The 16228-nt window shown below is 51.1% G+C and overlaps 5 protein-coding genes across 5 annotated transcripts; 3 read left to right on the forward strand and 2 right to left on the reverse strand.

Moving 5' to 3' along the window:
• Positions 1-894: 894 nt before the first annotated feature.
• On the reverse strand, positions 895-2067 carry ALTATR162_LOCUS1252 (uncharacterized protein; the record flags this gene model as incomplete). Its single annotated transcript, XM_043308847.1, has 3 exons — positions 895-1368; positions 1423-1921; positions 2006-2067. The coding sequence occupies 3 exons, from the start codon at positions 2065-2067 to the stop codon at positions 895-897; spliced, it is 1035 nt and encodes a 344-aa protein (XP_043164782.1).
• An 877-nt stretch (positions 2068-2944) lies between these two features.
• On the reverse strand, positions 2945-5697 carry ALTATR162_LOCUS1253 (uncharacterized protein; the record flags this gene model as incomplete). The annotated part of the gene is made up of 6 exons (XM_043308848.1): positions 2945-4443; positions 4489-5091; positions 5140-5308; positions 5359-5485; positions 5533-5616; positions 5669-5697. The coding sequence occupies 6 exons, from the start codon at positions 5695-5697 to the stop codon at positions 2945-2947; spliced, it is 2511 nt and encodes an 836-aa protein (XP_043164783.1).
• A 2488-nt stretch (positions 5698-8185) lies between these two features.
• ALTATR162_LOCUS1254 (uncharacterized protein) lies at positions 8186-9283 on the forward strand (the record flags this gene model as incomplete). The annotated part of the gene is made up of 1 exon (XM_043308849.1): positions 8186-9283. One exon carries the CDS (start codon positions 8186-8188, stop codon positions 9281-9283), a length of 1098 nt encoding a protein of 365 aa, XP_043164784.1.
• Positions 9284-12553: 3270 nt separating this feature from the next.
• On the forward strand, positions 12554-14089 carry ALTATR162_LOCUS1255 (uncharacterized protein; the record flags this gene model as incomplete). Its single annotated transcript, XM_043308850.1, has 3 exons — positions 12554-12641; positions 12686-13470; positions 13523-14089. The coding sequence occupies 3 exons, from the start codon at positions 12554-12556 to the stop codon at positions 14087-14089; spliced, it is 1440 nt and encodes a 479-aa protein (XP_043164785.1).
• A 535-nt stretch (positions 14090-14624) lies between these two features.
• ALTATR162_LOCUS1256 (uncharacterized protein) lies at positions 14625-15875 on the forward strand (the record flags this gene model as incomplete). Its single annotated transcript, XM_043308851.1, has 2 exons — positions 14625-14860; positions 14915-15875. 2 exons carry the CDS (start codon positions 14625-14627, stop codon positions 15873-15875), a joined length of 1197 nt encoding a protein of 398 aa, XP_043164786.1.
• Between the last annotated feature and the right edge of the window lie 353 nt (positions 15876-16228).

Consider the following 16228-nt stretch of genomic DNA (forward strand, 5'->3'; position numbering starts at 1 on the left):
AAGGGATTGTAAGCAACATCAGGCTCCCACATTTTCTCTAGACTACTAGTATCTAGACATGATAGAGAGGCCCGGCCGTCTTGAGGATCGTTTGCCAACTGCATTATGCTCTATAGGCTGCTGTGGACACCTTCACGCTGTACCTTTGGTACCTGGCCGGTGATGTATAGCCGAGCAAAGACTCCATATTGTTATTTGGGCGTGAAGTTAGAGACAGGTGGACCAATTCGATACTTGACTTGCGGATGCGTAGCTACCTAGAGATTCCAGGAGACATCGATATCAAGCAGCTAGTGCCACTCATCAAGGCCATCAGATTCCACCAGGATCCAGTTCAGGTCAAACAACAGATGACAGACGCAGGCAAATACGAGGTGTCTTGGGATGCGAAATAGTATAGGCAGAATGGTGCATGGCTGTCCTCAATGTTACGTGAAATATGTCTTTTGCTTGACAGAATACTGCGCATACCTACAGGCGGCATTGTGGTCATCCTAATATCAAGAGCGGGAGCTTTGGTATTTGCCTCTTGCGGAGACGAAAACTGGGCTGTTCCGATCAGAGACTATAAGAACTTTAGAGAATTGAGGTGATTAGACCAGCACCGGTAAAGGTATTGCGTGGCATAAGTATCTTGGTTATCTTGTTACTTCATTTATTCATTCATTTTAGCAGCATCAAAGCTGAGGGTATCTATCTCCGGCTGTTGAAAGGCCGAATTCTTCTTTTGTCTTACGCCAGAAACACCGTCACGATACCTCGACGAGACCAATACCTAGCTGCGCACATCAATGACAGCCGCTAGACATGGTAAGCACGGACCTCTTCGCGATGGCATGCCCTCGTAGATTGTTGAAATACACGAGCTTCAGCGCTCACTCAGTGTGAGGAGGCTTAGCTACTGTAGGTTTGCTTGGGCTGGGGGTATGAAGGGCCCAGCTCTTGGATGCTGAGCTTGGCAAGCCATTGACCCATGTCGATGGCCTTCTCGAGCGGCTTGCCTTGGACGATACCAGCAACGAAGCCTCCGGCGAACGCGTCACCGGCACCGTTGGTGTCGTTGATCTGCTCCTCCTTGATGGCGTGTACGGAAAACTCCTTAACATCAGCGTCACCAGTCACGGCAATGGTTGGGTCGGTGCCTTGAGTGAAGACAACAGTCCTGGGTCGCTTGCTGTTCTGCTTTGTTCCGTTGGCAATCTTCTTGGCAATCTCCTTGATGTCCTTGGTCTCCCAACCATGCGCCTCGGCGAACGCGGCGGCTTCGGTCTCGTTGCCGATGACAATGTCGACGTATGGGAGGACCTCGTCGAGAGGGTCCTTGAAAAACTGCGAGATGAAAGGTGCGGAAAGGTTGAGGATGAATTGCTAGAAATCAGTTAGTCCACCAATCTTTTCTCAACACATCTAAGATTGACGTACTTTGTCCTTGGCGGCAGCCTCCTCAGCCAGTGCCTTGATGGCTGGTACGCAGACGGTCAAGTGGAAGCCACCGACGTAGAAGACCTTGGCGTTCTCAACCTGCTTCCAGATGTGCTCCTGCTTCAAGTGGTCAATCTTGTAGTTGTTGGCAGCAGCGAGGTCGGTGCACATGGAGCGGTTGTGGCCGGTAATGACAACACCACAGCGACCAGTGGGAGTCTTCTCATCGTAGAGATACTCAGTCTTGACACCAGCATCGGCAGAGATCTTCTCGAGAGTCTCGCCGTACTTGTCCTTTCCAATGCAACCAATGTAGACGACCGAGTTGGGCTCGAGAATGTAAGCCGCACCGCGGGCAGTGTTTTGTGCCGCACCACCAGCGATGAGAACAGCCTTGTAGTTCTGGAGCAGGTCCTCGTACAGACCCATGTGCTTCTCTGGGTCGGCAAGGATGGCATCGTTGGCCTTCAAGCCATACTTGTCGAGGAGAGCCTGGTCACTGCTAGCTGTTAACAAAGCTCACAGCGGTGTTCGGCGGTTGCTGCGAAGCATTGCGGCCTTGACTAAAGGAACATAGACTCACCCAACACCCTGGATGTCCAGAAGCGGGTTCTCAAGGCACAGTAGTTCGTAGTTTCCAGGCATTTTGGTTGTAGTATGTGAAAAAAGACGTTGTTGGTGTCGTAATGGAGAGAAAGTGCTGAATGTGGGGCAGGGTTTCGAACAACGAGGGGCAGCAAGCTTCGCGCTAAGAATTACGCCGACAGACATGCGCGGAGTCAAAGAAGGAAGGTGTAGCCGAGTGGAGACCCTCGTCGAGCATGCGAAAAAGGACGACATGTTGGAGCACGTAGACGTGAGGCAGGAGCAAGAGAAGATGTGTGAATGCCATATATGCTTCTGAAGAGATATTGCTCTCGAACGAGGCTCACGAGATGTCAGGCCACCACCACCTTATTTGACATATACACTGAGTTTGTCGAGAAAGGCATCAAAGGCATCACAGGCATGTCAAGAACCAAGATTATTCGCACAACTCCATTTCGTAATCATAAAGCAAAACCAAGCTTCCCAAGCTAGAGGTAGAACATTGAGGCTCAACTCATCTCCGACCTAACGACTCAAAGCCTTGGTGTTTTCAGAAGATAAGCCATACCTCAAGCCTAACGACAGCCTGACTAGCAAGCAATCAAAACGAACCCAAGCAATAGTGCAATAATTTTAGTCTGTAAAGCAGATAATCGCCCCATCCAAGTAACTTTCCCTTGATTCGACAGGTGCCGAGAACAAGTTCTGACATGCAAGTGAAAGCATTGTAGGAGCACACATCCAGCTTCCGGGAGAGTACCTGTGCTCACTCGGTCGAAGAGCATGCTCGGAACCCATCCAGCGAGCTCCTCAGCTCGGGCATGACACTCTTGTAGTAACCAGGACGGAGTCCGGCGAACGGTATGTCTGACGACACTAACGACTGATGAGAAGACAGCATTGAACAGCCTGCTATGGCTGCGCTGGGGTCAGATCAACCGCCTTGGCCGTTGGGAGGGGTGCGTCCCCAGGAGCTCTCAGCACCGTCGCGGTATGAGCTGAAAAGGAGCGGACTCGCCATATTTGCTCCGTTTGCGTATCCATATTGGTGGTTGCTGTTGAAGTCGCTGCCATAGGTCGATCCCCAGTTTGAGGGGCTGCCAACATGAGTTCCCCATGCAGCACCACTCCCGATACCGCTAGGAGCTCGAGTGGCAATAGGAGTGCCAGTCTCGACGCTCAGAAGCGAGTTTGCTGAGTCACCCCGCACATGACCAGACATCCTGGGTTTTGTACCACTCATAGGAGATCGACGGAGATCATTACCGAGACCATTGGTGTTTAGCATAGAGGGAGACGCTGGACCAGGCGTACGGTTCCAAATAGAGTTCGAGTTCCACTGACCATCGGGCACAGAAGGCAGGTTCGGTGGCTGGCGGATAGAAGAGGTAGAACCTGACCTACCCATAGGTGTGGAGAGCATCGCGGGCATGGGAGCAGGAGACAAGGGCTTATAGTTTCTAACCGAGTTGACCAAGTCGTTGATCGACAATGCTGCTGGCACAAATGTGTTATCGTTGACAACAGCGGTATCCTCGAATGTCTGCTCTGGTGGTGTGGGCGGAATGTTTTCGTCTTCTTCAACTAAAGGGTCCAGTCCGGTCTCATCGCCTACTAGATCGTCCACCATGTTGCGCATCGCATTGTCCTTAGCAAGCGTAGTGGATGCAGATTCCGAAGCTGCCGCAACAGAGTGCGACTTCTGATCGTCTGGGATGGGCGCTTGCGTGTGCTGGAATAGAGGTAGATCGGTCGCCTGGACTGCCAGAGCGGGAGATCCATCCGGTCGGTTTGTGGGACTCGCCAAAAGCTCCGATGGTAAACCTTCTTCTCGGTAGATGAATCGCGGGCCTGCCAAGTCCAGTGGAGCATCATCATTCTGCGTGAGGAGCAAGCCATCGATGAGCAAATCCTTGACCCGCATGAGCATTTCGACATTCGGGTGGTTACGCTCCAGCTCAGTCCATTTCTTCTTCATTACATCTCCATCATACCAGAGTTTCATGGTGTCTGGGTGAATCAGCGGCTCGAAGCCAATCGTGTCCGTGTCCTCCTCTAGCATATAGTTCTCTTGCGGAAGCTGGTCGACGGAGAAGCTCGAGGCCAAGAGAGACAACGTCGCAGCATAGGCTTTCCAAAGTTCCTGGACGTCGACAGTATTCAAGGTATCAGCAATATTGGCATTGAGTACCTTCCAGTAGCGCGTGAACCAGGTGCTGTACAGACGAAGACCTGGGAGGATGCGGCGTGCTACGGCTGTGATCTTGTCGGACAGATGGGTGGCGCGATCGCCGTTCTGATGCTTCACATCGTTGCCTTCGGACAAGCGATCCAGCTCTGGCTGTAGGACCTGTAAGAGGATAAAGAATGTCTTGACATTTAGGCGAAGGTAATAGAAATATGTGCGCATGATGTTCGGCGGCGGGTTCTCGCCTGTTGGGGTCAGCATAGTCAACTTGTGGAGGCTGAGCTACTTACTCTGCAACTGCACTGTCGCGAAGTATTCCGCTGACATGTTGATAAGGATGATCTTGGTCAAGATGGAGTCCAATGGGCGCTCTTTGAGCTCGATAGCCAGATGGCTGAGCACTTCGCCTTCCAGCTCATCGTGAGCAGCGAATTCCTCGCCCTTGTAGAGCTTGCTATGCAATCTGATGAACCAAGCAATCAAAGCCCGACCGGTGTTACCGTCGGCTGTCTTGTGGTTGTTGATAAGCTGCCCATTATCCCACGCAGTAATGACGCGCTTGAACTCGGTTGCCAGATTGGCCTTGGCCGAGGGATACGGTTCTTTGCTTGCTAGCGAGCGATAGAGGTGGTACACGCAGCGGAAGTGATCGCCATCCTCGCGCGCGATTACTGCAAGTTGATTCGGGGCATGTCCGGAATCGGGGTATATCTCTGCGGCAAGGTCATAGTAACCTTTGGCGGGGCCCCAGTTGCGGTCCTTGTTCTTCTCAACGAGTTCGGTTTCGCGGTAACGGGAAAGGTCGCCGAGCTGGATGAGCGTCTGGTGGCAAGAGATGAGGACCTGTGTCTTCAGGGTTGCGGGGATGCGCTGACGCGGGGATGACTTGGAGGCTGCTCTACCATTAGCGATGTCGCGTGGGGTGAGCCGGGCGTACTTACTATCATCCTTCCATTTCTGGGCGATTTTGCGCAGTTCTGGGATACCGTCGAATTGAGTATCGAGGTTCAGTATATACTGGCGGTAAAAGCGCTGGCTGGCCTTGATGAACTGGAGATAAGTCTTTTGAAACTTTCTGGTCTCGACAACATGGTCCTTGGAGCGCTTAAGCTGCCCAGATGTTAGCTTTGTATTTTGCCCTTCTTGTCGCAGTAACGCACGAGTTTATGTTCCTGCCTGAATTTGGTGTTGACCTTGAGATGCGCATTCCATAGCGTCGTCTGGAGTTCGTAGGCCGATGCGTACTCGAAGTTGGAGAAAACGAGGGCTTCGCAGGCGGCGCGGTAGCTGTGAAGTATTAGTTGTCGCCAGCTCGAAATGGCAATAGTGCCTACTCTTGCAGCACCGCAGCTAACTCGGCGCACGAAGAACCGCCATCAGCGCGCTTATAAAGCTCCTTCTCAATCGCCTTCGCCCGCCTACAGTTTATTAGCACCCGGCGGGCATTATCGTGATGGCGCCATGACGCACCTGTCAAGTTGTTCGGTGTTCGCGGCCATGCCTTCTATGTGCAGGAGCCGGCGACGTTCATATGTGACCCCACGGTCGGCGGGCAGGTCAGACGAAGGCACGGAGCAGGCGGCGGACGTTGTGGCTGGCGTGCTCCATTTATGGTAAAGTTGTATGCCCTGCGTATAGGACAATCAGCGATCGGGAGAGTCTCGGAGGCAAACAGCGCCCAAGACGCGGATATATGGCGTCAGAGTGGGAGGCGATGGCCGTGGTGTGAGGCGTGAGAAAGTAAGGTTGGTTGATGAGTCGCGAACTAGCGGGCCGCAGTCTCGGAGCTAAGGTACCACCACGGTTCGGCCTATCTTGCTACCAAACCACCCTCTTTCACCACACAACCAACACCAGACTAAAACAGCCCTGCGAGACAGCACTCTCATCGGTAAAAGGTACTGCCCCTTTCATCTACGCCTCGTCACAGTCACAATCAACCCCAATCAACATATAATGGGGATCAAGCGCTCACACCGCGATTCCTCGTCATCAGACAGCACACCCTACTCGCGTGAGACGTCTGTCGATATCAAGATTGTCCACTTAGATACCGAATCTGCCATCTCTGACGAGCCCACCATCATGAAGTGCTCGTTACCTCCGCACGAACCGCTGTCTTTCAATTCCATCGAAGATCACGATGTGCACTATCAGCAGGTTCATATGAATCGATGCAGCGAATGTCACAAGAACTTTCCGGATCAGCACTATCTGCACCTACACATTGCAGAATACCACGATCCTATCAACGCTGCCAAACGAGATCAGGGAGAAAAAACGGTAGGTCGTTTCCGTATATAGTTTGTCACGTGTTTGCTCCTTCCCCTCATGAGGTGGCTCCTTCCTCTGGACGCGTTCATCCATTCCTTGAAGCGAGATTGTTGAAATATGCCGAATATGAGTGCCTTCACACGGATACTGCAACTAATAACTCGTAGTATGCCTGTCTTCTCCCAGACTGCGATCGCTTGTGTAGCACGCCACAAAAGCGTCGCCTACACTGCATAGACAAACACCAATTTCCCCGCGACTACGACTTCATTGTTGTGAAGGATGGCATCGACCGCCGTAGCAGCATGCTAATACCCTCTCATCGACGCAGGAGCTCTACGATGAGTACAGCGAGCAACGCTACCGGAAGGCGGAGAGGTGAGTCGAATGCAAGCACAGTAGGTGATACTACGGAGATGGATCAGGATGAAGGAGACGCTCGTCGTTACCCCATAAAGCTTCACGGGCGTGGGGGATTCGGTGGCCGCGGACTCGGACGTGAGGAGCCAGCCGCAGTCACTGCCACAAAGCCGGCTGCCGCTATTGGATCGGTCGATCCCATGGACAGTCTAACTTCCAGTATGTCCTCACTCAAGTTCATTCCTCACAGTGTCCGGGTAGCGCGTGGAAGGGGCAGGGGGAGAGGCGCCTGAGATGTCTGGTCGCCAGACCAAGAAAACAAGCTCGGCAACCGCAAATATCTTTCCATCCACACTCCCATGATCTTTCTTTCATTGGAACCCTCGCCTAGCTATCTTGCCCTATGCCTTCCCTTCCATGTCTATCAGTCGCCACGTGGTTAGGGTCACAACAACACTCGACTTGTCGCCGTCCCGATGAACACCACTCATCTCTCTTGGTGATCTGGTATTGTTAGTGATCGCGATAGCAAGGTGTGTATATAGCGGATCCGATATCTCCAAGTCAATAGCTGATAGGAGATCCGATCGTGGTTCCTCCCTGCGTAATACCCTCGCCGACAAGGTGATCGTGTGTATCGTCTGGCTGCAATACGCGCTGCACACTTCACTATTTCTCTTCAATCGTCTCAAGTTACTCCGGCTGGTGACAGTGGAGCCCATAATCGTTTGTTGCCATGTGTTCTTGATACGCGTGATCATCTCCTCACCACGACAACCGCCCCACCGCCGCTTGCGTGCAATCGTCACAAGCATCCGAACGCCGTCCAGACTCATAGTTGCTATGAAACCATCGACTATCGCTCGCTGCGCGGTCGCAAACGAATACCTACGCCGAAGGAAACAGCCGTTCTGCGATGCTACCAATCGCCCCTGCCCAGAGCACCACGTCCAGCTTCTGTGTCACGTCTGAGATGATACCGATTGTAGAATCACAAACAGGAAAGAGATTAATGGAGATTTTATCGTCACTCAACATTTCTACTGCAAATGAGGAGCGCTTCGCAGAAACGAAAGGAGTCAGGACTGTCGCTTTGGATAAGATGAGCACAGTAACAGCGAGTAAGTCAGAGACGCGCAAAAATTTGGCGAAATGCCTTGAGACCGAAGCTGATATGAAGATACGATAGTGCATAATCACAATTCCAGCGTATGGAAGCCATCATCGAAGCGCAACCGTACTAACAGCGCTGTTCTGGTGGCTCTACAGCTCAACGCAAACAGAAGCGTCCTGACGGCGCCACCAATTGCGGAGCCAAATGGGCAAGATGCATGTCATGAAGGGTCCGATACTATGACATATGCGTCGCAAGATGTGGCCGACCACGAATACCAGATTCTGACCGCTTTCCGCTTTCCTCCCACTGAAGATAACTGGGCATCGAAAAAGGTCGTTCCATCATCCCATCTCCAAGAAGCGAGCGAGATAGCATCGCCCACCTCAGACACCACATTATTCGAAGACACACCCTTATGTCCGATTAACCCATTAGGATCTCGAAAAAGTGTTCATTCGTACGCAGCCTACGACGACACCCTAAGAAAAGAACTGCCAACCACATCCGCCACACAAGTCAAAGAATACAAAACAACCCCCATGGAGAGGCGGTATGACCGAAACCGTCGGTATGTCTCGTCTGACCCACCCTTTGATGTCATCGATACGCCTTCAACTCCATTTCGGTCGAGAGCAAAGACGGATGATGGCCTGCTCTTGTTTAGGGCTGACCCTTCCAAAGAACCCACGATCAAAGCTCGTGAGAGCAGGCACCGTCACAAGATATCTTTAAATCTACCAGTGAACGCGCATGAAAGGAGACGCGATGGAGCTGGGCGACCACAACAGCCCGATGTTGAGAGTTGGCCCAAGCCGCCGCCTGATATCGGGGTCGCCCATCATGCTATAAGAGTAGACGTAATGACCGCAGAAGAAAGGGATCTAGAATGCAAGCACCGACATACGTTCATAGGAACCGGCTCGCTAGACGACTTTCTAGAGATTCTGAAAATCTCAACAACACATACCGCTACCAAAAGCGCGATTGCTCGAGCCTTCGTACAGCTGGCATCAGCGGAGCAGCTTTACGCTCGACAGTGCTCCACCGGGTACCTTGGGTGGGACCTTGTTTCACGAACAACACTGGCTGTCATGGACGTTACTAGCGTCGATTGCGTTGTACAGTTGCACGTCAAGCTAGACTCCATTACACTGCGACAATTTCTGGACCTGATACCTTTCAATGATGTAGATGAAGTAACGGCAATGCGTATCGTTGAAGCCTTCTCAGTTGCTAGCCACTTGGACGCGACGGCGGGTATAGGTACACGTAGCAAGGCGAGAGCTTTCAGGAGTTGGTTCATTCAGCAGATGAAGGCTGGCGCAGATCACTGAAGGCCTTCGAGATGCTGCAGGAAGAGGTACTCGGTTGATGTTAAAGAACATGTTCGCTCAGTTCTATCGACCAAACAAAGCAAGGTTGGAGATACGCTCGGCTTCCCCTACTATACTCAGTCATTCTCCTAGTATTACTGACTCAACCTTACCTGCGTATCTTCCTACGCCTACTCTAGATATTGCGGCCTTTAGGGATAACGTGATTCAAACGGTAACGTAACTACAAACTCTCAATCATTCGAGTACGCCTTGACTCTTCAGAGTCGCGGTCTACACGTTTTCTCCTTTTATTGAGTTGAAATCTTGACATCTACACTTCTGCCTTAGTCCCACTCTCATTCCTCTACCTCTTCTCCCTTTTCTTCCCTCCTGAAGCCTACGCCTCCCTCGTCACTCCAATCACTCCACCCACCGCGCTCCTGTGCACTCAATCCTGCTCTCAAAACAGGCTCCTACCCTCCCGAAACTTTCACTGAAGTTCAGGCTCCCATCTCCACCCTCGTTCGATAAAGCCTTCTGCTGCTACACTTGCTCAATTCATCATAATCGGCGCGCACTTCTAGCAACTGCAAGAACTATGGCGTGTTTGTGAATAACACTATTTCTATTCAAGGTATGTATATCATCCTGCAACTCCTCTTGATCTTTGGAGTAGGCGCGCGGAGCACTCTGCTATACAGGTCGAACTGTTGCCTACATGTATATAGAGAATGAAAGACAACAACCACTACGATGTCGAGCTACTCACTGCCGCCGTCCAACATCTTAGCCGGAAACGTCAAGCGAGAGATTGTGTGCGACTAAAAAAAGAGCGCATTGGTCTTTTGCGAGGATATCACTCTTGATTACGTGCGCAACAATCATCATTGTCACATTCAGCACTGTAGCGGATTATAAAACATAATCTTCCTCTTCTTGAACCGCTCTCGCTATCAAGAATCGAACCAGCCACCCGTAAATTCTGTTCTTCTCGAGGTCTCGACATCTCGTTTCTTAAGGAACGAAGAGGAGTACGACTGTGCTGATTTTCTGGAGGACGACGATGATGATCACCTCAAGTCGATTGACGCCGGAGCACTTCAGTCTGTCGAAGATGCCATCGAAGTCTCCGCTGGGAACGCCATTAGGAAGATGATCGTGGTCACGGAGGAGGGGCAAGAAGAAGACACATGGAATATTTTCTCAAAAACTTCTCGGAACTATCAATAGACACCAAAGGTGCTAGGTTTGCTCATGTCCTGGACGCCCTGCCCCTCCGTTGCAGCATTGGGATTTTCAGCGCGTATGAGAACGACCCATTGACACCTGCGACATACGAAGAGGTGCTAGCTTTTTCCGGGCCATATCTCGTAGGTCTACCAACCGTGACAGATACGGACGGCGCTTCTCGTGCAGACGGTTTATCTGTAGAAGATCTGGGAAACAACGAGGTCACCAACGAGGTGCAGGGTGGGCTCATGGAACAGGGGATTCGCGCTCTCACGGAGGGAGCTCGATGGTCAGGAATGTAGAATACGAAGAAAGTGATGACCCCTTAGAGCATGACAGGCTCCACGAAAACCCACTATGTCATCGCTTCGAGGCGTGCAACATCCGCATCGCCCTCTGCGACATGACGTAGTCAAATGAGCTACGAAATACAGGTCTTCGCTATATTCTTCGGTTGTTTTCTCACCGGTTTACGGTATTACTCTGACAACGATAGTCCCCACGGGCCAGACCTCAACAAACACTTGGTACGGATAGTCACCTTCGCGCCCAGGCCCGACTGTTACAACGCAATGTAAACGGTTCGCTTGCTTTCGCCGCAAAACACAGCAACCAATTTGACCCACTAGATCCCTAAAACGGCCAGTTATCTGCCCATCGCATGTCAGCAACAATGAGAGTAACGTTGGCTCTGACCCGACGCTAGCGTTACTCTCAATAGACCGCAACAATATGACTTGTCTGCTTCACCAAAGAGTAGAGCAAGTCAGAAAGCAAAGGCAGCTCTCCTGGGCCACATGTTCAGCATATGAGAGGATCTCGATACGCGACAGCTGTCAGACCCAATGGGCTATTCAAAGATAAGGTGGCAAGGTGCGCAGCCACTGCAATTGCGAGGAGGTACATGTCGCCAAAGAGCGGTACGGCGAAGAAGACTACGCGGACCACAAAGATGACCGGGTATTCATGCTTTCTGCGTCCACCGAGAGATCTATCATGGTGTTTCCAGCGGCGACTGAAGGATATTTGAGGGTTGTTATGCACAAGTCGAGCAAAGCTTGGGGGTTGTGTAATTGGCTCTGGAGGAATGCATTGGAATATTACCAATGACGAATCGTTGGCATGTACACATAATGTGCCTACAGTGAGTTGTACTCAGAATATATAGGAAAAAGAATAAAATCGTGAAACACCAACCTGCTGACTTTTAAATCTACTTGGGTGAGTTGACGTGTAATTTGGCGCTAGCGGGAAACCTTCCCCGCATTCACAATCTTACTCCAAGTAGTGCATTACCTCGATCCTTCAATCATCAACGATGTAAGATTCTTGCATTCGAAAGAATCATCTATCGTCTGGTATGTTGGCATGATCGTTTCGGATACCCGGCTATGGCCATGACCCTAGCAATGCATCCTACCCGATCATCCGGACCGCGCAACTCCAATGACGTGTAGCGAAGCGCATTTGATCTTCCCCGCGTCCTCCACGATGCAGGAACAGATGCGATTTCCTTGATCCCAGTGCAGCCGCCCGGACGTGGCGGAAGACGACGTGTCGGCGTTATGATGAGCTAAGTCCTCGGCGCCCAAGACTTTTCCAAGCAACGCCAATGTCATCTTCAAACTTGGCGACTTGCATTACGCACACCACCCCCTTTGTACAATGTCAAACGGAAACCGCGGGCAATTATGATAGGAGATGGTATCCAGGGCCTGAATAGATCGCCAAGCCTGTCTGGGTTTCGTAATCATTTAAACGATCCAACCCTAGCCTCGTAGCGACGCGGAAGGATGACTTCCAAGCATTGCACTGTCGCCCAGCTACTGCTGCGGCTCAGCGCCGTTACTTGGCTCAGGGCGGAAGGGGTTTCATAACATCACGACTCGCAGCCCCAGAATGTTGCTCTCCTAGACTTCTCATCTTCCTTCGCTGTCTTCCCACCAACCTAAGGCCCCACTACGTCGCTCGCTGTGTAGTGCCTCAGGCACCCTCGTTTATATACGCATGCCGAGTTCCGAACACCTTGCCTTCTAGTGATACCCCGGGGATTCCGCAATGAGACCTTCGAACCTTGTTTTCGCGGCAGTTGGCCTGCTGTCGCCAATTGCCACATCCGCGCTGGAACTGAATGTTGACGACCCAGGTGCGCATACTACGAGTGATTTCGGACTCTACTAACGTAACCAGCCTCTATTAGGGAAGCTACCAAAGTTGTTGCGGCGGGTCTAAGAGAATGGTACACTGGTGATCGACCCGGCGACGTACCCGGAAACTTGCCAGATCCCTACTACTGGTGGCTATGCGGAGCCATGTTTAATTCGTTTATCGACTACTGGTATTACACCGGAGACGACACATATAATGCTATTACACGGCAAGCAATGGTGCATCAGATTGGCAACCCGAAAGCCTTCATGCCGGACAACCAAACCAGTACGCTGGGAAATGACGATCAAGCTTTCTGGGGGATGACCGCTATGTCAGCAGCGGAAACTAAGCTTCCGGATGTCGAGGGAGAGATGTCGTGGTTATCACTCGCCATTGCAGTATTCAACACGCAGGCACCGCGTTGGAATACCCAAACTTGCGGTGGTGGACTCAACTGGCAAATCTTCCGCTTTAACAATGGATTCGACTATAAGAACACAATCTCAAATGGAGCCTTTTTCAACATTGCGGCAAGACTGGCGAAGTACACAGGCAACACCACATATGTTGAGTGGGCGGAGCGAGCATGGGACTGGCAATACGCTGTCGGTCTTATCAGCCCAGATTATCACTTCTTCGGTAAGAATGCTACGCAAAAACTTCAAGTGATGCATTTACTGATTGCGTATCTCAATTTCACAGACGGAACTAGCGAGAGGCAGAATTGCACAGAAAAGAACCACATCCAATGGACCTACAACGCCGGAATTCACATGTCTGGTGTTGCAGCGTTATGGAACATGTCAGAAGCAAACGGTGATACGGTAAGACTAAGTAAACACCTCCAAGTAAAGACTCGATTCTAACACAACAAAGGAAGCAGCAGGTAGGTGGCGAGAGCGCCTAGGTGGCATCATCAACGGAACAGACATCTTCTTCAACGCTGAAGGCGCCCCAGACGTTATGATTGAAATGGCCTGCGAACGCAACGGCCTATGCGACCACGATCAACGCTCTTTCAAAGCCTATCTCAGCCGCTGGATGGGCTACACGATGCTAAGCGCTCCCTGGACCCGCGACCGCATCATGCCAAAACTTCGTACCTCCGCCGTAGCAGCCGCCAAACAATGTAGTGCCGGAAAAGGTGGATGTGGCCTTCGGTGGTGGCGAGGCGGCGTGAATGATGGAGAAGTGGGTGTTGGAGAGCAAATGTCTGCCTTGGAGGTCATGCAGAACTTACTTGTTGATCAAGTTTCTGGGCCCGTGGGGCTGGACACGGGCGGAATCAGTGAAAACGATCCTACTGCGGGTAGTGATGGAGGAAATGTGCGGATCGAGCATGACGCTATCACGACGGGGGATAAGGCTGGTGCTGCGATTCTTACTATATTAGTATTTGCCGTGTTTTTGGGTGGAGGAGGCTGGCTTATCATGAGCGAGTAGCTGCATTTCAATTCATCTCCCATTTCTGGTTCATTTGATCGTCCGAGCCGCAACATTGACATCCGCATTATGCGGAGGGTTCTATCACTCGTGAGAAGTTGCAGCGCAGCCGTGCGTCATACGCTATACGTGAGCGACGATATATGAAATTTGCCGCGTTTTTGGCAAGTTTCCCCACCTGCTGTTGAGACCCGAAAACGCATTGTGACTCGTCTGGCTCGCAGCACCTCATGCATGCAAGCCATGGTCTTTGTGCATTTGTAATGCTCCCTGTGCAATGTGTATACCCTGCGACCTATGAAAGGACGCACCATGACATAAGCCTGCAGATCATTTCCCTAAAAAGGTAAAATGGTGGTTGCCTAACCTAGACTTAGTGCATGTGTACTGCACCTCACGCAGCAAGCATTTGTAAGCTCAGCGATTCACGACAAGATATAACTCCATCGCTGAAGTTACCCAATTCACGCTTTCACCAGAGACCTTCCTGACGGCTCGAATCGCAATCCTCGATAGCACCAGGGTAATAGTAAACATGACGTCAGCTAAACCCTTCAACAAAGCGCCAGCAGGTGCGCAACAGCAACCCACGTCGTTTGAATTGCATGTCGAGGAACAGAAGCTGCAGGACTTCAATACATTACTCAAGTTGAGTCCGGTTGCGAAAGAGACGTACGAGAACACGCAAGTTGAGGGAAGCCACGGCGAGTTCGGAGTTAGCCGGCAGTGGATTATTGATACAAAGAAGGAATGGATCGAGAAGTTCGATTGGTATGTGTAACTCCACGGGGATCCGAAAGATATGATTATACTGAGATGCTATAGGCGCAAGGAAGAAGACCGCATCAACTCCTTCCCCAACTTCAAAACCGCGATCAAGGACGATGACGGCAGCAGCTATGACGTTCACTTCACCGCACTGTTCTCAAACAAATCAGATGCTATTCCCATCGCATTCTTCCATGGCTGGCCAGGTTCGTTTCTAGAGTTTCTACCTCTCATGGATCTCTTACGCAAGAAGTACACGCCAGATACTCTCCCTTACCACATCATTGCACCGTCTCTCCCTGGCTTTGGCTTATCATCTGACCCTCCTTTACAAAAAGACTGGAAAGTCGCGGACACTTCCCGCATAATGCACAAGCTTCTTCTTTCCCTGGGATTTGGCACATCAGGATATCTCGTCCAGGGCGGTGATATTGGCAGCCTCATCTCGCGAGAAATGGCAGCCACGTACACCGAATGCAAAGGCATGCATCTCAACTTCATGCACACCAAAGACATTCAATCTTACTCCTCGCCGGAAGACGATGTCAGTGAAGCAGAGAAGAAAGGCATCAAAAGGATGACCGAATTCAGAGAAGTAGGCCGCGCCTATGCAATCGAACACGGCACCAAACCCTCTACTATTGGTCTCGTACTCTCCAGCTCGCCCATTGCACAACTGGCTTGGATTGGTGAGAAGTTCCTCGCGTGGTCTGATCCTTCCACGACACCTTCCCTCACTACGATCTTGTCTGATATCACTCTTTACTGGCTGACTGGCTGCTACCCGACGTCAATTTACACATACAGAGAGCCTAAGGAAACAAAGTACGTCAACAAACCAACGGGGTACAGTTGGTTTCCGTATGAACTTGCACCTATCCCAAAGGCTTGGGCTGAGAAGACGGCGAAGATAGCTTTCTTTAGGGCGCATGAGAGTGGTGGGCATTTCGCGGCGTTGGAGCGGCCTGAGACGCTTTGGGCGGATGTGGAGGAGTGGGTCAAGAGTGCCTGGAAGTGAAGTTATCGTGGCGGTGAGGTCAACACTTGTTATTGGAGGGTTGAGGTGATGATTTGCACATGGTTCAATATCTTTAGCCTGACAATCGTGTCAAGAAGTAAAGGAATTAGCGATAAGCTTATAACTATTATGACTTGTGTCACTAACTCATGGTCGCCACTGTAGAAGCTCGAGTAAGTTTCCGACGCAGTACAAGTTGTATCTAGTTATTAGCCTTTACGTTGGTATGTCGTCCGTCGGGAGTCCAGACTTGAGTTATGATGTTGATCAGACAGTCGAGTTTGGGACCGATTAAGGATTTATCGATGCGACCGTAAGCGGCTAGCGTGAGTGGCTGTGTCCAATAGCGTCAC

This window comes from Alternaria atra (assembly GCF_907166805.1).
Source record: "Alternaria atra isolate CS162 genome assembly, contig: 21, whole genome shotgun sequence".
Lineage (NCBI taxonomy): Eukaryota > Fungi > Ascomycota > Dothideomycetes > Pleosporales > Pleosporaceae > Alternaria > Alternaria atra.